This window comes from Saccopteryx bilineata, chromosome 6 (genome assembly GCF_036850765.1).
Source record: "Saccopteryx bilineata isolate mSacBil1 chromosome 6, mSacBil1_pri_phased_curated, whole genome shotgun sequence".
In the NCBI taxonomy this organism is placed as follows: domain Eukaryota; kingdom Metazoa; phylum Chordata; class Mammalia; order Chiroptera; family Emballonuridae; genus Saccopteryx; species Saccopteryx bilineata.
The window spans coordinates 176,076,089-176,103,810 of NC_089495.1; the positions used below are offsets into that span (position 1 = coordinate 176,076,089).

Here is a 27,722-nt window from a genome sequence, read left to right on the forward strand (position 1 = left end):
ATAGAATGTGGACCAAGAACTAGAAAAGAGAATGGCACTATGGAACTAACTGTGAATTACTAAGAAAGCCTCTTGTCTGCAATAATATTTCTTTATTTAACGGTGTTTTTGCTTTTGCTTTAAGGAGCCCTGTCTTCACGGATGTAGTGTTTTATTGACACTATATCATTAACCACTAGATGGCAGCCAAGGAAACAAAAAGCAGCTTTCTTACTTTGAGAATTTTAGGGACAGCAAACTTTCACTTGCACTGACAACTTGGTTTCACTTTTGCTCTAGGCTGGGCTTCTAAAACATTGAAGGAACCCATATGATTGGGGAACCAGCTCCATTTATATAACCCACCACAAGCCTGTTAGTCCCTGAATGAAACAAAGAGATGATGAATAAAAGTATTCCTTTGTAGTGTTTTATCTTCTGGGACTTGGAATCTATAAGTTTTGTACACAAATGACACACAGTGAATGTGGCTCCAATACCCAAGTGAACCAAATTAGTAGTCGTTTCAAAATGGATATTCTAAGATTTTGAAAACTCTGTATAGGAAGAGATTCTGGTTTTCTTTATGCAGTCAAAGAGATCACAGACATAGCATCGACTTAGTCAGGGATTAAATTTTAAATGAATGCCACTAAAGAGAAGAGAAATTTCTCTCCACTTTTTAAAGAACAAGCCAGATCTGAAAACAAGTCCTTAAACGGCCGTGATGTGACTTATGCACTTTGCAGACGGGAGCAGGGGGATCCCAGGTCTTTCCTCGGCAAGGGAAGTCTTTGCCTTCAAAGCGAATGGAGACTTCCGTGGGGAGAGGGTTTTGGTGGAACTTCCCGGAACCCCTGGTGTCCACACCCTGGAATCCTTCGGCAGAAGGAAAATCAATTAGCAGTTTGTCTCTGTGGGGGGACAAACGTACTGACCTCTTTGAATCACAGAAACTAGATAAGGAAAGGGATGATGCCACTCAGCGTGGGCTTCTGGACCCATGTTAGCATCTGGTAGTTTCTCTCTCATTCCTACGGTCTTGCTCAATCATGTTACAGCGTGTAGGTCACAGACCGACAGGGATCAGGACGTTGTGTCTTATGTTCTGCAAACCTTATGAGGGTCTACTGTTTTTTTTGTTTGTTTGTTTGTTTTTTGTATTTTTCTGAAGCTGGAAACAGGGAGAGACAGTCAGACAGACTCCCGCATGCGCCCGACCGGGATCCACCCGGCACGCCCACCAGGGGCAACGCTCTGCCCACCAGGGGGCGATGCTCTGCCCATCCGGGGCATCGCTCTGCCACGACCAGAGCCACTCTAGCGCCTGGGGCAGAGGCCAAGGAGCCATCCCCAGCGCCCGGGCCATCTTTGCTCCAATGGAGCCTTGGCTGCGGGAGGGGAAGAGAAAGACAGAGAGGAAGGGGGGGGTGGAGAAGTAAATGGGCACTTCTCCTATGTGCCCTGGCCGGGAATCGAACCCGGGTCCCCCACACGCCAGGCCAACGCTCTACCGCTGAGCCAACCGGCCAGGGCCGAGGGTCTACTGTTTTAACAAGCTGCACACTAACATCTACAAGGGATTTTTAGGTACTGTTTATTAAAACACTTATACTCGGATTCTGTTAGTCCTCATGACAGGTCTGAGAGATAGGGAAGAAGGATTGGTGTTTGTTTTTTCAGATGAGCAAGCTCATGCTATAAGGTTTATAAAATCAACAGCTACATCAACCCCTCGAAACAAAAACAAAAACAATCCCAAACAAACAACTTTCTTGTCAGTGTATAAAAAACACTCTGAGATACAAAAATGAAAAGAACATACTGGACACCAATAAGGCGCATCTATACATTGTACAATGTGGTTATGAAGTTATAATGGCCCACTATAGACCTGTAATCATCACAAATTTGAGTGCCAACAATGCCTTAGACACTATCTGCCATTAAGTCTGCCTCACCGGGGCTGTGTCCCTGCGTTTGAGAAGGGGTGAGAGGGCCTGGCTGGCGTGGTGGGTGATAAGCACACAGCTGTCAGGAATGACCAGGTGGGGACCTCATTCCAGGTGGGTCCTGCGCAGAGCTGGTCCTGCTCTGTCACAGGCATGGCTACTGGAGTACTGCTTCCTAAATACCCACAATCACCCAACTATGTGCCAAAAACTAGAATCAGGCTTAGGGAACAAATATACTTTGAGAGCTTCTTCTTGGGCATGTCCTAAATTCAAAGCCTCTGGGAGCTGGGAAAGCTGAGGATACAGCCCTGGGGAAAGAGGGCCCAGGAAACAGGGAAGCCAGCCACAGTGTTCTGAGCAGAAAGGGTGGGTGTAGCTTATAGAGTGCCTTCCAGAAGATAAGAACTAGATTTATGGCTTCGTCCTTATGTTGTGGTAAAGGGACAACACTGTTTCTTCTGCCAAGCTTCCTCCTTCCTCTTCTCTTGTGCACCGGAGCTTTGTGGAGACGTGAGGACTCCCTTCCCTGCCCATCCCTCAGGGCCCTTCTTCCTCTCAGGAGCCAGGGCCTGTGGCCCTAGTTGGGATGAGGGTCAGCTTTTACTTTCCACATGCAGCCCAGTTGCCCAGTGTGGTTGGTGGTTCATCCTTCATCATTGAAAGCTCTGCAAACCCTACCCTTAGCTGTGTTTAGATACAGCCTCTGCTTCTCCATTCCATGGGCTGAGCACCCAAGATATTCTTATACACGCCCATGATAAGCACTCAACAGTTAGTGCTTATATCAAATTATGGTTGGATGATGGAATGCTGCTTGTTAATTTTTATAATTCCTTGGTCCCCATCTTTTCTCCCATTCCTTTTGTTTCTTCAGAGATACCCAGTTTCATCATTCAATATTGAGCCCAAATGTGAAATATTAAAACATTAAGCCATAGGTACTTAAATAACTGTGAACAATGACAGAGAAATTATTTTTACATTTAAGAACTGGCCCTCGCCCTGGCCGGTTGGCTCAGCGGTAGAGCGTCGGCCTAGCGTGCGGAGGACCCGGGTTCGATTCCCGGCCAGGGCACACAGGAGAAGCGCCCATTTGCTTCTCCACCCCTCTGCCGTGCTTTCCTCTCTGTCTCTCTCTTCCCCTCCCGCAGCCGAGGCTCCATTGGAGCAAAGATGGCCCGGGCGCTGGGGATGGCTCTGTGGCCTCTGCCTCAGGCGCTAGAGTGGCTCTGGTCGCAACGTGGCGACACCCAGGATGGGCAGAGCATCGCCCCCTGGTGGCAGAGCGTCGCCCCTGGTGGGCGTGCCAGGTGGATCCCGGTTGGGCGCATGCGGGAGTCTGTCTGACTGTCTCTCCCTGTTTCCAGCTTCAAAAAAAAGAAAAGAAAGAAAGAAAAAAAAAAAAAGAACTGGCCCTCATTCCCTCATTTAGACTTTGGAAGAAAACATAATCATAATGTCCAGCTTTGGCAAACAAAGCAAATGTTTTCCTCAAAGTCACGTTTACCGAGTCTCTTTTCCACAAGGTCAACGAGGGTATTTCTGATGCATTGACAATTTGGTGCTTTAAATTTTGCAAAGCAATTTGAGCAAATACTTTGTGGTTCAGGTTCCCTTGATGGTTCTGAAAATATGTGGACAGGTGTTGTACGGCCTTTGATAAGTCACAGAATCAAATGATGTTCTTGGGAGAGTTCAAAAGGCAGCTGGGGAGCAGAGGGTGTGGACTGGGTTTGAAAGTGAGGCAGGTGCTAGGACAAGGCCTGTGTGACTGGGGAAAGGAGGTCATGCCCGCAACTTCTGACCTTAAGGACATGGGACAAAGAATAGGCCAAGCTTAATCCATAGGCCTAGTATGTCCCACACACTCAGGCTCTGGACCCGAGGCAGCATGTGAGACTGCGATCCGCAGGCAGGGGACTGTACATTAGACAAGGTACTGAAAGAGGATCCCTAAGTGAGTGGGTTCAATGCAGGATGGTGAGATGTGATTCAGGAAGCAATATGGAAGCTCAGAGATCAGTGTTGGGACCCTGAATCTCAGGGCAAGGTGTCAGCAAGGGAAGCTGGAGGGATGCTGGCTGCACCCACTGCACCCCACTGCCCTGACTCCAGGAGAGTTGTGTGGGAGGTGGAGGCCGGACGAGGCCCGGTATGGGGTCAGGTGCATTGTGCCTAAAAATGGAAACTCTGTAGTCAGAGCTTCTTGGTTTAAATCCCAGCTCTGCCTCTTTCTACTCTGTGCTAATAAGCAAATCAGCTCACCACTTTGTGCCTCTGTTTCTCCATCTATAAAAAGGGCATAATCAGAGCAGGTGCCTCCTTGCATAGTTGTGAGGCTAAAATGAGCTAACACATGTAAAAAAGCTCATTATAGCAAGGGTTTTTACTGTTAGTTATTGTTAAAACTATAATATAGAGGCGATTGTATTTATTAAAGTAAGGATCCTAGTTTGGGAACCCAAGTCATATTTGAGATCTAAAAGGTCACGGCTTATAAAGTCACCTATGTGATGTTTATAGGTCTGACCTTCTATTCAGACAGCCCTCAGGGGCCCCCGTGGTGCGGATGAGGTGGGACTCCATTTTCCCACTAACACTGCACTCTCTGTTCTTCCTCTTCCTGGCCTTTAAATGCCTCTAGGTAGAGTCTTGGTTCTTCTCTGCTTTATTTTTGCAAACCAATCCAAATTCCTGGCCTACCCAGCCCACTGACCTCATGGCAACTCTCCTAGCTGAAAAGACTGCTTCTCCTCACCAAGGCCAGCTCAAGAGCCCTTTGTGGCTCGCTGGAGGACGGAGATGGCCCATGGCCTCACTGTTTCCTGTGTGGTCCTGCACCAAGAATGTAGGCGTCACCTGGAAACTTGTCAGAAGTTCAGAAACTCAGGCCCCACCCCAGTCTACAAAGTCTGCCTTTTAACAAGACCTCCAGTAACTCCTGTGTGCATTAAAATCTGAGAAACGTAGCTCTAGAATCTAAATTATACGTATTTACCAGTGAAGTGAACAGATTCAGGGGGAAACAATCACTCAGTCTTAATATGTACAAATCTCTAACAGAAGAAGTTGACCTTTGCAGAGATTAGAAACATACTCAAGGGTTTGAGGTCCCCGGTGTGAACACATTCAGCCTGAGGGATGTGTTTGCCAAAGGCAGACAAGTGCCACAAGAGACTCTGGCCCATTTACTCAAATGCATTAAAATCCTAGTGGTAATCCAGCTTGATCTGTGGTTGGAGCTGATGCTTTAGCTTAGAGTGTGCAATGTCTGGAGGCTCTGTTTTGTGTCACCCAATGAATCACAAAAGCAAACCGAGGACTGGCTAGTTCACTGATGCTGCCCACAGTAGAAAAATCCAAGAGCTATTCTTAGCACTGAGCCAGAGAATTTAGAAGCCAAACTTCAGTATTCTGGGTTGAAATTCAAGCTACGAACAGAATAAGACTGATTTTGACACAAGGACCTCCAGTTCTCTGGGTCCTGCCTATGGTGTGGCAGCAGCTAGACTTAGGTGGTGGGTAGGAGTGTTAGCAGGTGCTGTGTGCGCCCTGCCTATAGCCCTCAGCACAGCTCCTCCTGCAGACTTAGGCCATTCTTGGTTCAAGAACTTTTTTCTTTTTCAAGCTGTGGGAGCAAACTCAGTCTATGAGCAGGGACAACCTTCCACCAACTACAAACGTGAATTGGTATATAAATACCCAGCTCCTTTACCCCGGAGATGGGATGATACTGAGAGATGTCGACACAGCCACCCAGAGCTTCCTGGTAGGATTAAGCTCCACTTGTCTTTTGTGGTAACTTGTTTGACAACATGCCCCTCATTGGCTGCCTGTCCTGCTCTGTCTCCATTCCCTGTTCATCTGCTGGTGCTTCCCGGGACCACTTCCAGAAGAAGTGACTGGACTCAGACTCTTGTCTCCGGGTCTGCTCCTGGGAGAAATGAACCAAGACGAGAGCAATGGGCTTGGGTTTGAATTTTGACTTTCATTATGTATCAACTGCGTGACCTCGAGCAGGCCATTCTATCACTTTAGTGATCACTTTTCTCTTCCTTAAGTGTGAATAATGAAGAGAACTATGTACGAATCTGGGTTTTGGTTAAAATTAAGTGGACTGCTTCTGTACAAGGCTCAATGCATTTCATGGTCCCCACAAATGCTGAATAAGTTAGTTACGATCTTAGTAACTTCACATTGTGTTGTCCAGGGAGAACTAATCCATGGCAGTAAAGGATTCTGGTACCCAAGTTTGAATTTAGCACTGCTAACACTGCACTTCTGAGTCCTGAGAGAGTAGCCTTTCATTGCTCTAATATTGTTCCTTTCAGAACATTTTCTGCTTAGTCTTATCTGTTCCTTGTTTTGATTTTGTGGGAAATAAAAAAGAGAAATGATGAATAGCCTGGTCAAGCCTGTTCACAAAGAATTCTGAGTTTATTACAGTAGTCTGAACAGGTTTGACTACACCTTAGGTATATTTTTCCCCATGGAGAGTTTCAGAATTCAAGGGTTCAGAATTATGATTTACTTAGAGTTGCTCTCAATGACAAATGACAAATCAGTACCAGACAAATCCTCTGGTACTGATCTACATAAAGCAGAACCTCCACTCTTGCAAAAGGCAAGGGATCAGTCTTGATGTGTAAGCAGCAGATGCACTGGGGGTAACGTCCAGGGGGCAAGCATGTGTAGAGTGGCGTGAAACCCCATATTCCTGAGGTTGAAGGGCATTCTGGGTTAGGCGGCCATGTGCAAGAACCTGTCTCGCAGGTTATTAACTTCTCCCCGGGCTGGCTGCCTGCCTCATTCACACACAGGAAGGCAACTTGACATCTCTGTGGATCGTTACACAATCTCCACATCATCGTTCCAGTCTGCGTGGATGTATAGTAAGGATTAAAGCATCATTGTTTACTGAGGTAGTCAGTATTATCCGGGGATGAGTGGACCAGGACGGAGAACCAGCAGGAACTGATGTCATACATATTATAATTCATTTCAGTTTGTTCCCCTTCATACACCTTCTCACGCCCTCACTTCTCAGGTAAGTCTGAAGATGCTCAGGCACCTGGAGATGCTCCTGCTTTCCCTGGTGGCTATTTTCGTGATGTAAATACAACAATAGAGAGAGTATGCTCACGGGTAGAAGTTCTACTGAGACATTGGCGAGTGGGAAGATGCTCTGTGCACCTGAGGATGAAAGGGGATTAGTTTCCTGTTGCTGCTGTTGTAAGGAATGAACATAAACTTAGTGGCTTAGAAACAACACAAATTTATTATCTCACAGCTGTGGAGGCCAGAAGTCAGACATGGGTCTCCCTGGGCTGGAATCGAGGCACTGGCAGGGCTTCCCGCCTTTCTGGATGCTCCAGGGGAGAGTTGGGTTTGTGCTTTTTGCACCTTTTAGAGGCTTCTGGCTCTCTCTGCCTTGCGGCACTCATCCATCTTCAAAGCCAGCAGCACCACTGAAGTTTTTGCCACTTGGCGTCATTGACACTCTTCTTCCCTCCTCCATGGTTAAGGAAGTCTGTGATTATCCGGGACCCATGCAGAGATTCTCTTTATCTTCAGGTTAGAGGAGTAGCAACCTACTTCCCCTTTGCCACGTCACATAGCCATACGAGCTAGGGATTAGGACACGGACATCTCTGGGGGCTATTATTTTACCTACTGCAGAAGTGGGAGTGTAGCAGTAGCTCATAGCTAACAGACTGCCGTGGCTTAGCTGATGGGCTTCTGACCCTCACAGCACATACTTCTCTGCTAGTCAGGAAGGACATCATTTATATAGACAGCTCCAGGCTTCACCTCTGAAGAGTTGTATGATCCTGGACAAGTGGTTTAATACCTCTAACCTGAATTGTCTAATTTGTAAACCAGTACCAACGTCATGGGGTTGTTCAAAGGTTAAATAAGTGCATAAGAGGAGATCATTGGCTCAGCATTGGGCACAGAGTAAGGTCTCAATAAATGCTAGTTGCTGGTATAAAATAACCACAGCTAACATTTATTATAAAGATACAGATAAGAACTATTATCTATTTTCTGGGACTACAAAAGGAGGGAATGAAGAATAGATTATTGATTTTTTTATTTTAAATTTTTATTTTATTTATTTATTTTTTAAGTGAGAAGAGGAGAGATAGTGAGACAGACTCTCGCATGCACCCTTACCAGGGTCCACCCAGCAACCTCTGTCTTGGGCTGATGCTTGAATCAACCAAGCTATTTCTAGTGCCTGAGATTGATGCTTGAACCAATCTAGGCACTGATTGTGGAAGGGGAAGAAAGTGAGATGTGGAGGGGTTGGAGAGAGAAGCAGATGTGCTTCTCTTGTGGGCTTTGATTGGGAATCAAACCTGGGACATCCATATGCTGGGCCGACATTCTATCCACTGAGCCAACCGTCCAGGGCCATATTACTGAATATTTTAAGAGCTTTGTAAACTTGAAAGGTTAAGTTAAACTCTCGAATTACAATTTCAGCAACGAATTAAAGATTTAAAACAAAACTTTATTTAGAAATAATTTTAAAGTTATAAGGAGAAGACTATTACAAAGAAGAATATACCTTTTACCCAGATTGGGCTATTAACACTTTTTACCATTTGCTTTATCATCTTATCATTTATCTGCCTGTCTATCATCTATCTTATCTATTATCTATCTATCTATCTATCTATCTACCATTGTCTATCATCAGTTTGTCCATCTATCTTGGTGTATGATTTATTTTCCAACTTGTCTTATTTTGGCTTCTTTGCCAGTGATAGGGTGAATAAGTAGTTGGGTTGAAGGACTCAGGTTCCGCTGGGCCATTTATTTTAGAATGAGTTATTTGTTCTAGAGTCAAAGATGGAGGAAGTAGGAAGTCTTTTGGTGTCCACCTCTACTCCAGCAATGGTGGCCAGAGAAAGTATATAAGTTATCTATTGTTATGTGACAAAGTATCCCAAAACCTACAGGCTTAAAACAACAAACACTTACTATCTCATAGATTTTGCAGACCAGGAACTTGGGAACCTTAGCTGGGTATTCTGGCCCAAGAAACTTGTGAGGCTAAAGATGTTAGCTGGACCTATAGTCATCTGAAGGCTTGAAGTGAGGCCAGAAGTTTAGATAAGATGTCCTATTCCTACAGTTGCTGGCAAGAGGTCCCAGTTCTTCTCCATAAGCTGTCTGAATATCCTTATAAATGATCCAAGAAAGGAGAGGCAGAAGCCATGATGTCTTCAAAACATAATCTTAAGAGTGACATATCATCTTTTCTACTGTATTTTTTTTTATCACACAAACCAATCCTGAGACAATGCAGGAGGGGACTATACAAGGACATAAGTACCAGGAGGAAGGGGATCTTTGGTGGCCATCCAGGAGGATCACTACCTAAAAGTCTTAAGCTGGAGATTAGGGTTGCTTGGTTAATGATTAATAAAGCTTTTGCTTAGTCTCCCAGTTGGGTATGTATGCATATATATGTGTCCGTCTGTCTATCTTCTATCTATCTGACATGTAGCTATCTATAACACTCAACATTGTCATCATCTCTATAGATCAGGGGTCCCCAAACTACGGCCTGCGGGCCACATGCGGCCCCTGAGGCCATTTATCCGGCCCCCCACTGCACTTCCAGAAGGGGCACTTCTTTCATTGGTGGTCAGTGAGAGGAGCATAGTTCCCATTGAAATACTGGTCAGTTTGTTGATTTAAATTTACTTGTTCTTTATTTTAAATATTGTATTTGTTCCCATTTTGCTTTTTTACCTTAAAATAAGATCGGAGCCCTGGCCGGTTGGCTCAGCGGTAGAGCGTCGGCCTGGCGTGTGGGGAACCCGGGTTCGATTCCCTGCTAGGGCACATAGGAGATGCGCCCATTTGCTTCTCCACCCCCACCCCCTCCTTCCTTTCTGTCTCTCTCTTCCCCTCCCGCATCCAAGGCTCCATTGGAGCAAAGATGGCCCGGGCGCTGGGGATGGCTCCTTGGCCTCTGCCCCAGGCACTGGAGTGGCTCTGATTGCGGCAGAGCGACGCCCCGAAGGGGCAGAGCATCCCCCTGGTGGGCAGAGCGTCGCCCCTGGTGGGCGTGCCGGGTGAATCCCGGTCGGGCGGATGCGGGAGTCTGTCTGACTGTCTCTCCCAGTTTCCAGCTTCAGAAAAATACAATAAATAAATAAATAAAATAAGATATGCGCTGTGTGCATAGGGATTTGTTTATAGTTTTTTTATAGTCCGGCCCTCCAACGGTCTGAGGGGCAGTAAACTGGCCCCTTGTGTAAAAAGTTTGGGGACTCTTGCTATAGACTCTTCACAGATACTGAATAATAGAATTTGGACTGAATTTCAAACAATAATAAATGCAGGAGAGAGGAGGTGTAACAGAAGTGTTATGGGGAAAGCCAAACTATACAATCCATAAGTAAATATTCTTTTCTATCTGTTGCTGTTTAAAGATTTAATTTAATTCAAAGCTTGTATGTCTATTTCATCTCCACTGCACATGTGAGAGGGTTACCAAATACTTTGAGCAAAGCCAGTTCATCCAGAGAACAGCATGGCATGAAGCCAAGTGCCCCAGCTAATCTTTGTTGCTTCTTAAATACATACTTCTTAGCTTATACATCTTAGCGGCTCTATATTAATTGGTTAAGGCTTTATTTTTCAGGTTCTTCTCCAGTAGTTCAGCCCCATAGTCTGGGCACAATGGAGGTCCTGATGCACTTTTCACACTCCAGATCATTCTTCTATTTGAAATATCCTTTCTTTCACTCCTGCTTAGAAGTCTATTAATCTTTCAAAGTCTATGGCAAATACTATCCATTTCATGCAGTCTCACAAATAAAATGACCTCTGTATTCTTCAGAGTCACATAATGTTTTTCTATTCCTTAGTGGTGCTAGTGATGACAACGATTCCATCACAGTAACACAGCAGGTGCAAACAAACAGAAGTTTCCATTACCAGGTACTGTGCTAGTTAAGTACTTTTATATGCTTCCTCCAACATACCAAGAATCAAGTATTGTAATTATTTTTGTTTTTAGAATAAGTAAATTGAGATCCCAAAAGGTTAAGTAATTTGCCTAGAACAATATAAGCTATAGAACAAGAACAGAAATACTTGGGTCAAAGCCTACCCCCCCCCCCCACACACACACTTAAATACCAAATTAATGGTTTTAAATTTACATTTACTGTATCATCCTAATATTTTTAGGGAAGTTTATTTATAAGGAAATATACAAGTTTTAAGTGTACAATCCAATGAATTTTAATAAAATGGTAAGCATCACCCTATTAAAGTATCAAACATTTCTATCACCTAGACAGTTCCTTTCTGCCTCTTCTCACCAAGTTCTTCCCCCAATAAGAGGCCAGAACTGCTATGATTTTTATTGCCATAGGTAAATTTAGTCTGTTTTTGAATTTTCTATAACAAACTTATACAATCTGTACTCTTTTGTGTCTGGTTTATTTGATTATGAAAATGTTTCTTTAGAGTCATACATGTTATGTATGTTATGTATCAGTAGTTTATTCCTTTTTTATTATTGAGTCATATTCTATTGTATGAATAAGTCACACATTTTTTTTCCTGCTATTAATAGATGTTTGAGTTGTTTCCAGTTTGGGGCTAAAGGGACCAGAGGAAAAGAAGACAGAGGGAAAGGAGATGATATGATGGGATAAACCTGAAGGGAAGAGGGGAGGGTGCTTTAGGGATGGGGGCAAAGGGAGATGTTGAGGGAAATAGGAGGGAAGGGAGATGCATTTGGGGTGACCCTAGAATCTATATAAACACAATTAATTAAATAAAAAAATAAACTTTCTTGTACAAGTCTTTTTGTTAACATATGCTTTCCTTTCACTTGGAAATTCTGAGGTGTGGGATTTCTGGATCATAGTACAGGGATATATCTAGCTTGATAAGACTTTGCCAAAGAGTTTTCCAAAGAAGTTGTATCATTCAACTTCCAGCCATGGACAAGAGTTCTAGTTGCTCCTTATCTTTGCTAACATTTGGTGTTGTCATCTTGTTTATTCTAGCTGTTCTAGTGGGAGTGCACCAGCCAGAGCCTGTACTCTTAGCTTGATACTGCCATTACCTTTTTTGCTTTAATCCTTAGTATGGTTATATCTGTCTCTCCTACTAGATTGTAAGCTCTCATAGCTAAGATATTACCTTATCATATTTTATAAAGGCCAAACACAGTGCCTGAATCAGAATAGGTGTTCAATAAATAAGTGCTCAATAAATTTTGGCTTGGAAAACTCTCTCTGCCTTTTTCACTTCTTTTGTCAACTTTAGATGAAGAGTGTGAAAGAGTGCTAGCCATGGTGAGAAGAAGAGCACAGATAGTTAACATGGCAATGTGTTGTGTGGTGAAATATCCCAGGATATATTGGCACCATCCAGTGTCAGCCTAAACAAAAGGAGGCTAGGAAATAAGAGTCTAGGGTTTATAGTCCTTATTATGCATCAGAATCATATGGAGGAACTTTGAAAAAATTCAGCTGCCTTTACCCCAACTGAGATGTTTGGATTTTGTTGGTCTGAAAGTGGGTCCTGTCATCCATCTTTCATAGATAATCCCTAGATACCTCTATTGTACAACTAAGGTCATGAGCCACTGTTCTCAGTAGAATAAAGGAATAAGAGGTTCATCTTGACTATGATCTGGTTGACTAGCTCCTTAGAGATAACAACCTGAATATGTCTCCCTCCAAGAATAATATTATTACATTTAATCATATCTATGGATGAAACTACAGTTGAATAATTGTCAATTATTCTTTATCCTTTCCCAAGTAGATAAAATTCTTGATCATCAATCACCTGTCATGCCAAAGAATTAAAAAGGTATAGCATAATTGTGCTAATACCAAAGATATTTCTTGTGATCTCTTAAAATATCACTTCTTGAACCTCTAAAAGATGTCTACTCCAAACATGAATTCCCAACACTGTCAAAATAATTTGAGTATAGATGTGACAATCAATAGTAAATGAAATAGAACTAGAGAAATGTAATTTAGCTTATCAGAGACTAGCCATGATTGTTTGATGCAAAATTAAGAAATGGAGAAAACATATTTTGAATTACCATTGAGCTAGATGTCATAATTGAGTGAGGTCTGAGTGACTTCAAGTCTGGTTCTTCCAGAGGGTCTGGTTCTGAACTCCACTCTAGAGTATTCATATTCACACAATTGCTGAAGGTGGTTCAGTAAAGGCATAACCAGATCTCACCCCATATAGTGAGGAAAATAGATTTTTTCATTAAAAAACTCTACAAGTTAAAAAGGATATTTACTTTATTTATTTTTAAAAATTTATTATTATTATTTTTAGGTAAGAGGAAGGGAGATAGTGAGGCACACTCCCTGACTGGGATCCACCCAACAACCCCTGTCTGAGGGTAACACTCAAATCAATTGAGCTACTGGCTGTGGGAGGGGAGGAGGGAGAGAAGGGGAAGAGGGAGCAGAGGAGAAGCAGATGGTTGGTTCTCCTGTGTGCCCTGACCAGGAACTGAAACCAGGATGTCCATATGCCAGGCTGGCGCTTTACCATTGAGCCACCAGCCAGGGTCAAGATTCACTTTAGAACTCTCCCATTCATTTGCCTTTCTTCCTGTGTAACAATTGTTCCTTGGTTTGTTTTGTGAGGTGGACATAACAACCAGAACAATTCTTCCTCATTTTTCTATTACTTTTCTTCTCACTGTAGTCTTTGCTACTTCTTTGGAGCATGGAGGGTAGTGCCAAGGAAGAGGAAAAGGAAAGAGTGGACAGGAGGGGAAAGCAGGAAAGAAAGGTGGTAAAAAGAAAGAAAGAGGGAACAAGACAAGAGTGTGTATGTGTGTATATGTGTGAGTCCACACATGTGCACACATAGAAAGAAAGGAGGGTTCCGATGATAGTAACGAAGAATTAGAATTAGAAACTGAACCAACAGGATTCTTGCACATCAGGTAGTTCAACCCAAATATCTTGTAGATGAGAAAACTGAGTACAGGAATGAATAAAGGATTTACACAAGATGATGCAACAAGCCAGGGGCAAGCTGGACAGCAGAATACAGGTGTCCCCTACCACCTCCTTTGAAGTATTTTGTACTATTGTCCATACTGCCTCACCAAGTCTCTAAAAATAAATAGCCTCTGCTTCCTCCTCATCACCCAACCAGACCATTTAGAGCAGGGGTAGTCAACATTTTTATACCTACCGCCCACTTTGTATCTCTGTTAGTAGTAAAATTTTCTAACCGCCCACCGGTTCCACAGTAATGGTGATTTATAAAGTAGGGAAGTAACTTTATAAAATTTATAAAGCAGAGTTACAGCAATTTAAAGCATATACTAATAATTACTTACCAAGTACTTTATGTCGGATTTTCGCTAAGTTTGGCAGAATAAATCTTTATAAAACAACTTACTATAATTAAATCTACCTTTTTATTTATACTTTGCTTGCTCTGCTACCACCCACCATAAAAGCTGGAACGTCCACTAGTGGGCGATAGGGGCCAGGTTGACTACCACTGATTTAGAGCCTGAAGGAACATTTCAATGAAGTTGAATAGACAGACCGCTTGGGCGAGGGCAGTGTCTGAGCATGCGGTGGGAGGGGACAGTAAAAGGAAGCATTATGACAAGGAAGATTACTTCTTATCTGACCATAACATACAACTTAAATAAGTCTTCAAAGTTTCGCAAGGCAGAGCAATAGAAAAGGAAGAGTTATAACACTTCTGATCATTAAATGGCAGTCCTAAGAGAGTGGTCATGACTTCAGAGGCCACATTGCAAGACTACCAATAACAGTGATGCTAATGTGTTTGGGTTGCACTTAACAATCCGAGTATTTTATGCACTTCAGCCATTTGTTCTAGGTCAGCAGAGGTCAACAAGCCAGTAGTGAATATAAACATAATTGTGTTTCATTAGGCTAAGCTTCCAGTTTGAAGAGCAAGGACAAAGCCCCATCAATCATTTCTACTTTCTTATAGAAATAAGCAGTGCATGTTGGATAAACATACTGATACTCACTGTTGTGTTTGAAGATCCTTATGGTTGCACCTGAGAGTCGGGCCCCAAGCACAAGAGATGCATGATTTAACTCATCACTTAAAATGAGGCATCCCTGTTCAGAAAACAAGCACACAAAATACAGATACATAACTAAAACTAAGGAAAACCCAACATGTGGGAACAGGAAAACACACTGAGACTTGAAACATAGATCTGCAAACCCTCTTCAATTTTAAAGGCCCAAGAGTTCAACCTTCTATCTATATGAAAAAAGTGCTATGCAGCAAATTAGCTGATAGAGATGGAATTGTTTTAAGGGATTTCATCTTCAGTCATTTGCATGTAATTTTCAGCAGAAAAGGTCATTTAAGATCTTGGTTAAGCACTCACTATTGTTTGAAGAATTTATGTTTGACAGGAAAACTGATAGTTTTGGGTGGGTTGTGGACTTACTGGGACCCTTCGATCCCATGCTGTATTATTTGGGACAGTTTTGGTATATTCCTGTGAAAGGCAGGGGTGTTTTCTGCACGACAATTTGAACTCTTGTTTTCCAATTCTCATTCTTCACTGTGTGAACTCCATGTAACAAGGGCATCGCTGCTTTACAGTTGAAAATTCACATTGCATTTGGAAAAGTATGAGTGGCAGTTCAGCCTGAAGCACGTGAAAAAGCCCAATTTAATTTACTGCTTATAAATTACATCTTGTAAAATTATTATTTTTTAATTAATTTTTTTTAAATTATGAAATTGCTCAACCCTACCCGAAATGCATTTGTCTTCCATGGCCTCGTAGACTCTGTGAGTTCTTCCTTATATTTTGGAAACTTCATATATATAGTGTTTTACTTTTTTGAGGCGGGAACCTCAACATTCTCATACTCTATAGTCTAGACATGTGTGTGTATTTATTATGTTTTGATGAACATTTGAGAGTTACTTGTAACCCTCATGATACCTCACCCTGAAGTTCTTCAGCATATATTTAAGAACAAGAACATTCTCCTATGAAATCACAAAGCAATTACCATGTCCAAGAAATTAAACATTCATATAATATTATTATCTAATATACATCTCAAATTTATATTTTCCCAACTATCTTAATATCTCCTATCAATGTTTTCTTTCCTTTTATTTTTAAATGCATGACCCAATCAAAGACTATCCATTACATTTAGTTGTCTTGAGTCAGATTTTTTTTTTATAAATATAAATCTGGTTATAACATTTGCTTTTAATTAAAATGAACCAATCAACTCTCCAGTTTTCACAGGAAAAAATTCACACATTCTAACATGATTTATACTGTAAGACTCTGCAATTTGGTATCTGCCTTTATCTCTGATATCTGGACTCTTCTTTATCCATTATCTTATATTCCTGGTCTTCTAAACTTATGGCTTTGCACATGTGCTTCCTCTTCCTTGTCTTACTAATTTACCTATCTTAAATCTGACCAGATAAGCTCTCACATCACCCACTTTACGTAGGCTTTCTCAAGAAGAGTTTTGGGGAAACATTTTGTGGTAGTCATCCTATTTTATTTGGTGTGTTTTTCTCCTACTAGAATGCACACTGCATACATTTACAAGGCACAAGGCTTGCTTCTCTTTGTATGCCCTGTATCGAGCCTGACAGTAGGACACAGCAATTTCTTAATCAGGGATTATTGAACGAATAATAAATGAGTGGTACAAACAAAATGTTTTGTTTAAACAAATGCTTAATAAGTGTTGCCTACTTTACAAATGATGAATTGGGAGTCTAAAATTCAATTGATTTTGCTAAACCATCATGGCAGACACACATCTGGGGCTGCAATTCTATAACCAGAATATCATGGTAAAGAGATGTGTTGGACTAAGCTTATACATTTATTTAAAAAGCTTGATCTCCAATAGGTTTAACATCAGAAGAAAACCTAACAAAAGACTTTCTCACAGTTATAATTCTTAGGAATAATACAGTAGAAGATAATTATGTTAAAAAATTCTCACCTTTCCAACTAGTGCAGGAATATTCATTGAGTTAGTTGCAAATCCCATCCCAAAGACCATGGCTGCTTCTACATTCAGGAACTTAGCCACAAGGTCCTCCAACTCTTTATGCTTATTCAAGGTCCCTGCAAATGAAAAAGTAGGATGAGTGATCCTTCTCTTTCAACAAGTCCAAGAAGAAAAACTCAACTTCTGGTACATATCCATCACCAATATACATAGATAAGAGTGTGCATAGCACATACATTTGCTATTGTCCAATGTAGAAATAACCCAAATATCCATCTACTATAGAATGGATCAATGCATTATGGGAGTTTTTATATAGTGGAATTCAACACAGCAATAAGAAAGAACAAATTACTGCCCCACACAACAACATAAAAAATCTCACAAATTTATGATTGCATGAAAGAAGTCTGACACTTTTACATTTATACAGCAGTGGTAGTCAACCTGGTTCCTACGGTCCACTAGTAGGTGTTCCAGCTTTCATGGTGGGTGGTAGTGGAGCAACCAAAGTATAAATAAAAAGATTTAACTATAGTAAGTTGTTTTATAAAGATTTATTCTGCCAAACTTAGTGAAAATCCGACATAAAGTACTTGGTAAGTAATTATTAGTATATGCTTTAACTTGCTGTAACTCTGCTTTGTAAATTTTATAAAGTAAAGTTACTTCCCTACTTTATAAATCACCATTACTGTGGAACCGGTGGTGGTTAGAAAGTTTTACTACTAACAGAGATACAAAATTGGGCAGTAGGTATAAAAAGGTTGACTACCTTTGTTTATACAGGTTGTATGAGTCCATTTATATAAAATTTACAGATACAACTAACCTATAGTGTTGGAAGTCAGGATGGTTTCTTTGAGAACATAAGAAGAGCTCTGAGTTTCTCTAAGTGCTTTATTTCTAGACCTGTGTGTTAGTTCCACAGGTATGTTTGCTTTGCGCACATCCATGGACTGCATACTTGTGATTGGTGCACTTCTCTATGTAAATATCTTATAATGCAATAAAACTTACAAAAAAATGCCACAATTTCTTTCTCTCTAAACCAGGGGTCCCCAAACTTTTTACACAGGGGGCCAGTTCACTGTCCCTCAGACCGTTGGAGGGCCGGACTATAAAAAAAACTATGAACAAATCCCTATGCACACTGCACATATCTCATTTTAAAGTAAAAAAACAAAACAGGAGCAAATACAATATTTAAAATAAAGAACAAGTAAATTTAAATCAACAAACTGACCAATATTTCAATGGGAACTATGCTCCTTTCACAGACCACCAATGAAAGAGGTGCCCTTCCAGAAGTGTGGCGGGGGCCGGATAAATGGCCTCAGGGGGCCACATGTGGCCCACGGGCCGTAGTTTGGGGACCCCTGCTCTAAACCCTACATCTAATTGATTAAATCATATCTCCTCAGAGGTTCGCCACACTTAAATGCAAACAGAACCCATGACTTCCATAAATACTAATAACTCCAGTTATAATTGTTGAACCTTTGGAATGTGCTAGATTTCAAAGCCCACTATTTAGGTTATCTTATTTAATCTTAATAGCCCAATCATGCAGGTATTACTGCTTTACAGATAAGAGAACTGAAGTGTAAAGAGCTTACAGAGAAAAAGCAACGAAGATAATCTAGTCTAACTCCAAAGTTCATGTTTTACCACTCGTACTATTTTTTCCATGATTACTCCATAATCCTTTTTTATACATAATGCCCTCATACTTTACTGAGAGCACATCTAGTGCTCCTATATTTGTCTGTTTGCCATACTCTAACATCAAGATTTAATCTGCACTGTCTCATAGGGTAGTTTATAGCTACATGTGGTTAGTGCAATAAAGAAACTGAGTTTTAAATTTTATATAACTTAATTTAAATTCCAAAACTGAAGAACTGTAAAATATTTCCTACTAAATACAACTTTATTGTTTTTATGGGGTTACATTCCACTTATTTTACTTTACTCAATGGAAATGTAGTGTCTGAATTAAGATATGCTATAAGGGCAAAATATAGCCCATCTACCCCATTTTTAAGGGCTTAGTACAACAAAAATAATGTAAAAGAGCTTAGAATATTTTTATATTGGTCATATGTTTAAGTGATAATATTTGGGATATATTGGGTGGAAAATATAAGGAGTGTACCTGTTTTTTAAAACTTTCCCCAAGAAATTTTCCTGCCTAGAAGATTAGGGGACAATAGTGTTCTGCCTAGTCACCCAGAAATGAGTGAGTAGGACTTAATGAATCTTTGTGCTATCTTCTTCCAATGTCATCTTCTCCAAATCTGCCATTGCAGCAGTTCTTCTATTACAGTTGTGTCATTACAATTTTTTAGACTAATATAGTATTGTGTTTTAAGCAACCAAACAGCTAACCAACTAATGAGAAATGCATATATCTAAGGATATCCTGAGAAATTGCCATCTATGAGGTCTTAACTTTGGCTTAAGAAGAGGAAGAGAGAAAATGCAGGTATCTATACGAGGTCTCCAGATCAAGCCTTCTGAATTTCTAGTGGTGCAGTGGTTAGTAAAGCAATGTTTAAGTACACCAATTAATTTTTTCCCCCTTCTTTTCCAAGTAAGAGGAGGGGAAATAGAGAGAAAGACTCCTGCATACATTCTGACTGGGTTCCACCTGGCAACCCGCATCTGGGGCTGATGCTCTGCCCACCTGGGGCCATGCTCACAACTGAGCTATTTTTAGCGTTGAGAAGTCTCTACAGAGTCATCCTCAGTGCCCAGGTTAATGTGCTCAAATCAATCAAGCTATGGCTGTGGAAGGAGAGAGAGAGAGAGAGAGAGAGAGAGAGAGAGAGAGAGAGGAGAGAGAGAAATATATATATAGAGAGAGAGCGAAGGGAGAGAGGAAGGGGTGGAGAAGCAGATGGTCACTTCTCCTGTGTGCCCTGACCAGGAATCAAACCAGGGATATCCACACGCCTGGCCAATGCTCTCCCACTGATTCAACCAGCCAGGGCCACACCAATTTCTGTAACAAGATGTCTCACAGCTGAGTTATGAGTCATGAGTGTTGTGTATCTAGGGGCTTACCTTCATTTATCGAAAACAACAGTTTCTAATCCCAAACCTCATTATCATAGAATTTCTTTGTTTAGTGTTCATAGCTCAAATTTCATAAAAAAAATTAGAGAAAGCCCCAGGATGTTTTGCCATTTTCTACTTCAGGAAGCCGTGTCTTTTAAAGCGAGCCTGGGCTAGTGTGGGGATGGGTAGGGATTGACAAGGAATAATAAAAAGTATGACTCCTTTGTATTAATCAAGGGTTACTTTCCTCCTCCTGCACTTGACAGTCAAGGAATAAAACTGTAGGAGTATCTTGGGGGCAACAAAGGTGTCACAAGAAACTGAACTAGTTTGGTTTCCACAAATATTCAGTTCATATCTTCATGCCAAGTTGCAGTAGGAGGTCCGAATACTTCAGTACTTCTAGAAATTATATTTGACATTTTGTCTTTAAATGTGAACATTTTTTTAATCTCAAGAAATTACAGTTATTACCCTAAATAAAGATAAATTAACAATGATTTTTATTTCTTTTTCCTCTATGACTTTAGTCTTTTCTTTAGTCTCTGAAGGTCAATAAGAGTTGTAAAATAGGCAGTGATGAAGGCTCTTCAAATTGCTATGTTGTGCATATATTGACACTTGTTTTCCTCCTGAAGATTTATTTATCCAATGGGACACTGAGTAAAAGAATAAGTACAAGCTGGGTGTATCGTCTTGCCAACACTCCTAGCATTATTTTATGTGCCAAATACTGGGTTTGCCACTATCAGTCAAATAAATAAAAATCAGATTCAGGAAAAAAATACCAATATTACTTTATGGATAACATAACTTCTGCTGGATTTTTATTGATATTGACCAGTTAATACATTTTAGTTAGAATATGTAGATGGCTGGCCTTCATTTTAACACTGATTAATTAGTAAAGAGTGTGGGTATTATTAACAATCCTGTGCCAGCCACAAAATCTTCCACACTATGACTATAGTCACTATTTGTCCAGAGTATCCTGTTTGTAGATTGTCCCTTAGATGTGACCTAGGAGCAGGCTATTATTTCCCATGGCAACCTGCCAGCTGGCTCACCTCACTGTTGCAGTTGTGCTGTGATGATCAGCACACCTCTGAGCCACTTTGAATTGATAATTCCTACATTAAAACCAGCATTAACGCTACTACTTAAAGAATTCTACCTTTCAGCTCAGCACCCAGAAGCTCTTAGACTCCCTTGCTTTCCTCCTTATTCCACTGTGTTCAGTCTGCTGGGGTTTATAGAGCTACGATGCCTCTTCAGTAGCTTTGTGTTTCTGTGAAACATTCAGAATAAGTGTAAAACAGCCACAGCTGGTGTCTAAAATGGGTCTAGAACATACTTTTATACTGCACATAGGCCACTGCTTCTGAGTTAAAAGACCTTCCATCCTGATGAAATAGAAGAAACGCCTGTTACCTGCCCACCTACCCAAGCCTTCATTTTCAGCAAACCACTTGCATCTCTTGGCAGGTTAAAGCAGTAGTAAATCATTAGAATCTGATACAGACAAAAACCTTAAGTGAGGTATGAGTATATAATTATTATGCACCTTCCTGTCACAAGTGATCCTGATAAGAGAAGAATTTTTATTTTAGCATTTTACGTTGAATTTTTAAGTAGGCCAATGATGACTTGTACCTCACTCACCCCTACCATGATCACTAAATTTATGTTCTTACCCTGCTTTTTTTATTTTTATTTATTGATTTTTGCCAGAGAGGGAGAGAAAGAGAGAGAGAGAGAAAGAGATTGATCCTTTCTTGTATGTGCCCTGACTGAGGATTGAACCAGGCCGAAGTTCTAACCAACTGAGCATCCAGCCAGGGTTACCATTCTTTTTTTTTTTAATGTTTTATTTTGATGTAATTTCAGACCTACAGAAAAGTTTCAAGAATAGTACTAATATTCTCTAGATGTTTCACTCAGATTCCCCAAATGTTATTGTTTTATATAATATTTTCTTAAATGTATCTCCCCTCTCTCTCCACATATATAAATATTATATATAAACATAAATATATTTGTAATTCTTTCTGAACTACTTGGTAAATTGCAATCACCATGTCATTTACCCCTACGTATTTCAGTATACAGTTTCTAAAAACAAGAAGTTCTCTATGTAACCACAGTACTATTATCATTGATACAATAGTATTATCTATTGTATAAAAATAATTCAGATTTGATTCTCTCACTTTTAAATCCCATCTCTAAAACAAAACAGGTAGAAGGAAGTGGAATGAAGCAACTTATAATGAATGATAATTTATATGTCATAATTAATTTAATCATCGCACCTGCACAAACTATAAATAGCCACTCTTGTCTTTACTTTATCAATGAGGAAATAGTTTTAGAAGTGATGTCACTTGCCTAAAAAACACAGACTAGTAAGTACAGGCCACCTACTTATGATATGTCAACCCACCATGCTGAAATATTTAAAGATTTATCTCAGTTAATTGTAATATAACTCTTGGAGGGTAGTTCTACTATTATCCCAATTTCACAGATAAGGGCATCAGTGCTTGAGAGTTCACTTGCCCAAGGCTACACAGTTAGTAAGCCTGGAGCCAAGATTCCAATCCAGGCAAGTCGGACTCTAGACAAGGAAACCTTCACTGTTCCATGGCAGTTTCCAAAGTCTGGTCTGAGGGGTACTAAGCATCTATAGGTTTTTAAAGATGAAAAGATTTGTTGTTAGAAACATCATAGGACAGTTTGAAATAATAACTCATTCATGCTCTCCTTAAATAGTTTTCTTTTCTTGCATGTTTATTTAGTAGGTAACCAGGAACTGTTTAGCCTGTGCTTCTGGAGAGGCTCTTGAAATAGAGCCCAAAGTGAAAATTGTTTCCTTCCTGTCTCCAGAAAAAGCCTACACAAATTGAAGGAGTTCCACTAGGTGTACTCAAAGGAGAGAAATGAAGAGATCTGAGAAACAGAGAGGGTAAGGGGGATTTGATCAGGACTGGGGACAGATCTATGTGTATTTCTTGGTGGTAGCTGTGAGAGGACAGCGGCAAGGTGCGTAAGTGTAGCTTGACTGCTGGCCACTGGGCTTCCTATCCATACCAGCCATGCCTCGGCCCTAGCATGGGGCAAAAATCCCTGGGCTGCTGGCCCATGGGTGTTTGCAGTGGGCCTCTCAACAGAAAACCAAAGACCAGGGAGATGCAATACCCAGAACATTTGCTCTCTGATGAATGGGAGCCCCAAAATGAACTAAAAATAGGACAGCTAGATTGGGCTTTAGAGGTAACTTTCACTTTTTTTTTAAAGAACTTGAACGCTTCTGGAATATCGGAATTTGTGAACTATCTGGCTTTTCATTCATTAACTATGTGACCCTGGGAAAGTATTTGAGACTTAGGTATGCTCTTTTATAAGAGGAAGTTAGATGAAACACTAAGGACCTGCCAACACTCAGTTGTGATTCCCATTATCTTCTCCATTTTACTTCCATAAAATAGCAGAGAATTAAGTCTGGACACAGTGCATGATAAAATGGATAAGTTCTACCTGGTAGCATGAAAAGAAATTAATTTATAGGCTCCTATGTAGTCTTTCAATTCTCATTTTTTACTTGTAGAGCTTATCCTGCTCCTCTTGGCTTACTGAAATATATTTGCAGTATACAGCGTGTCCAGCTGGTATAGAGTATAAGAAAATATAAACAGGTGTTTTCACTAGAGAAGTAGGAAAGACACATTAAATAAATGGGGGGAAAATAGAAGAAGCCTGGATAAATTCCTTAACTGCAACTCAAGTTTTATTAATTGTGCTTGTTACCACCAGGTGTGAAGCTGTATCTAGGTTATATCTTGTGTCTTAGAAGAAACACAAGTGCCAAAATAATCTAAATGTCTTTGATTATACCACCATCTAACTCATTTGCACTGTAAAGAAGATACAGAAAAAATGGGTATCACATTTCTGTCCAGTATTGCTTTTGTCTTTCCAGATATTCCCATTCCCACAGATAATTGTCCAAATGTGGAAAATTAGTAGTAGACAATGCCAATGTCCTTGGTCTTGCATCTTCCTCAAGTTGATATCAGTGGCTTTCAAGGGTATACCAGGTACCTATGCCAATAAAAGTTCATCTGTATCCTTAGTATATTTGGGTGAAACAGGATTTTTAGCCTGAATAAAGCAAAGAAGACTAAAATTTAATGTATGCTGATATACACTGAATTTGGGTATCTGGACAATTATTAAATCTACAGGATTCTTCTTACAAGTTACTATGAGGGTAAGAACTTGTCTACATTAGTAAACTTTTATATAGGGTCAGACACAAAATATTTTGGGCTTTGTGGTCTCTGTTACAATGATTCAACTCTGCTATTATAATGTGAAAGCAGCCATGGATAATATACAAGAGAATGAGTGTGTCTGCGTTCCAATAAAACTTTACTCACGAATACTGAAATTTGAATTCCATATAATTTTTTTTTAATTTTTTTTATTTTTTGTATTTTTCTGAAGCTGGAAACGGGGAGAGACAGTCAGACAGACTCCCGCATGTGCCCGACCGGGATCCACCCGGCACGCCCACCAGGGGCGACGCTCTGCCCACCAGGGGGCAATGCTCTGCCCCTCCGGGGCATCACTCTGCCGCGACCAGAGCCACTCTAGCGCCTGGGCCATCTTTGCTCCAATGGAGCCTTGGCTGCGGGAGGGGAAGAGAGAGACAGAGAGGAAGGGGGGGTGGAGAAGCAAATGGGAACTTCTCCTATTTGCCCTGGCCGGGAATCGAACCTGGGTCCCCCGCATGCCAGGCCGACGCTCTACCACTGAGCCAACCGGCCAGGGCAAATTCCATATAATTTTACATGTTGCAAAATATTATTTTTATTTTTATTTTAAAGCAACGTAGAACTGTAGAAATTATTTGTAACTTGTGTGCAGTATGGCAATGGGGCATTTTGGTGAGTCCTGATGTAGACGGTCTCTGGTTTTAGCTATGAACAGTCTAAGATAGTGTGAACCACTCTTCTGTGAGAGTCAGGAGAACGAGTGTCTAACCTTGGCTTCTCAACCTCGTGACTACATGAACACTCACTGCAAGCCATTCACAAAAATCTCCAGACATGTATTTCATCATATGGTATTTGCATGGCTGGAGTAAAGGTAGTATGTTATCTACAAATTCTAAAACTCCCTCAGTTCTAGCTTTGTTCAATCATCCTTGTGAAAATTATTGGCATATCTTGTAGAATTGTGATGTCTGCTTGGCTTAGTTGAGCCTTCAGGGCCAAATTCTACATTTGCAAAGTTTGGCTGGGCTATACTTTCTATCAGTGCCAGGAGAAGGGCAGTTATCTTGTTAGAACTACAACAGGTATCAAGAAATTTCCAAAAGGCTTTCAGAAATCAAGATGCACTTTTATTTTCCTACTCCCAAACAATTTCTCTAAGAGCCTTTCTCCCTTTATAAATACTCTTAGTGGAAAATAAGAAAGCTTGAGAGAATAGCAAAAAAATCTCATTAATCAGATTTTATAATAATTTGGTCAGAGAGAAACTGACAGTGTTTATGAAGAAGAGTTTTGTTGTGTAAATTAAGAATGTAAAACTAATTGAGGTAGGGATGTTTATAGCTTATTTAAATGAACCTACTGCTTTTAAGCATGTTTATAGCATTGATTTGCATAAAACCATGTTAATTAAAATTGCTTTTGTTCTTCAAGGCAGCAAGATCTCTACTTGGTAACAATTTTTTTTTTTCTGAAACTGCTCACTCCCATGAGAATTTGAAGGCCATAAGCTGATATTTATTTGAAACAAGCTTTAATTTCAATATTTTGCAAATTTAGGCTGGCCCCTTATTCTGTAGTTCAGGTTAGCAAAACTGCACATGTCCTGTATCTAGCAACAAACACTTGAGAATAAAACACAAGCCTTGATAATTTGAATTAAATGATAGCAGAGAACTTCCCTGGATGATAAAGAAGGAAACAATCCATCTAATGATTAAAGAAAATGTTCTCAAACTTTGAGAAATAGGAAAGACATTTGAGCAAATTTGCATATTACACCTAACACAAAAATCACAACTGAAACTTGGGTAGAGAAAAAAATTTCCTGTTATATTGAGTTGCATTGATTCCCAAGTTAATGTGTCCTTTCTGATGTTTTTAAGGTAAAAAATATTTGAAGGCCACTTCTTGAAACTGCAATTATAATTGAAGAGGTGTCCTCAAATAAGCACTTTTTAGGAATGCATACTATTCAGGGGTGCCTAATGAGATGAATCAGACACAAGGTTGATGAGCTTGCATTGGCACAGAGTTAGTCTGTGGCTTTCCGGGAGTTCGTTTTCCTAGAAGTAAACTTCTGACTGATAGTTGCTGGGTAAAACTACAGCAGCACAAAAGGTTTAATGGAGTATACATAGTCAAATAATATATTGTTACTACACATCTCCTATATACCCTTGTAGAATAAAAGTGGGGCATAAGTTTAACCTTTCCTGGTTTTGGAAATCTGGACCAGCGATGTGTGTCAGGTACGCGATGTTCAGCTATCAAAACCAATTATCTTCACTGATTTTCTGGGGTGTCTATTACTTACTTTTCAGTTTTTATTGATAGACTCCATTTCCTAAGCATATAAGGTATTCACTTCACACAAAGTAAAATACATTTTGAAAATTTTTAGACTAATTTGGTTAACAGTTAGCCATGCTAAAGGTTTCCAGTGGTTCCCAATATGGTCCCCAAAGCAGCAACATCACCTGGGAACTCATTAGGAATGCAAAATCTCAGGTCCTATTCCAGACCAACCGAATCAGAAGCTTTGTAGGTAGATATAACAACCTGTGTTTTTCTGTGCCATGCAGGTGATTCTGATGTGAGCCTAAACTTCGAGAACCACTGATTTAAACTTGAGGAATAGAGTAAAGAAATAAAATGGAGTCACAACAATCAAGTTGCTAAATTACTACAATCAAGTAGATTGAGGCTTGAGGGTGTAATTCTATTCTTGTTTTAACTAGCCTAGGAACTTAAACTTTTGAACTTTCCAGTTCTGTGTCAATGCCTGGATATACACCAACCTCTAGATCAGTGGTCCCCAACCTTTTTTGAGCCACGGACTGGTTTAATGTCAGAAAATATTTTCACAGACAGGCCTTTAGGGTGGGATGGATAAATGTATCACATGACAGAGACAAGCATCAAGAGTGAGTCTTAGACGGATGTAACAGAGAGAATCTGGTCATTTTTTAAAAAATAAAACATCGTTCAGACTTAAATATAAATAAGACGGAAATAATGTAAGTTATTTATTCTTTCTCTGTGGACCAGTACCAAATGGCCCATGGACCGGTACTGATCTGAGGCCCGGGGGTTGGGGACCACTGGTCTAGATAACTCTCTGATAGTCCTAGAGGTCTAAGGAAAGAGTGGTTACCTATTCAGACCACCTGATATCTATTATCTCCTGGGTTATATATAGGATTACCGTCATGGATCAATCCAGAGGCTAAGAATACAGGACTGGTTCTTCTCAAGAATGTACTTATTTTTTTTTTTTTTTTGCCTGACCAGGCAGTGGTGCAGTGGATAGAGCATCAGACTGGGATGCGGAAAGACCCAGGTTCGAGACCCCGAGGTTGCCAGCTTGAGCGCAGGCTCATCTAGTTTGAGCAAGGCTCACC

The 27,722-nt window shown here is 40.5% G+C and overlaps 1 protein-coding gene across 1 annotated transcript in view; it reads right to left on the reverse strand.

Annotated features, from left to right (window-relative positions):
* SPTLC3 (serine palmitoyltransferase long chain base subunit 3) overlaps positions 1-27,722 on the reverse strand; it is a 152,187-nt gene that overhangs the window by 59,137 nt on the left and 65,328 nt on the right. Inside the window, exons 5-6 of the mRNA XM_066235091.1 lie at positions 16,970-17,094; positions 14,986-15,079 (exon numbers count right to left, since the gene is read on the reverse strand). Coding sequence (XP_066091188.1) covers positions 14,986-15,079; positions 16,970-17,094 — 219 coding nt within the window. The remainder of the gene's footprint in view (positions 1-14,985; positions 15,080-16,969; positions 17,095-27,722) is intronic.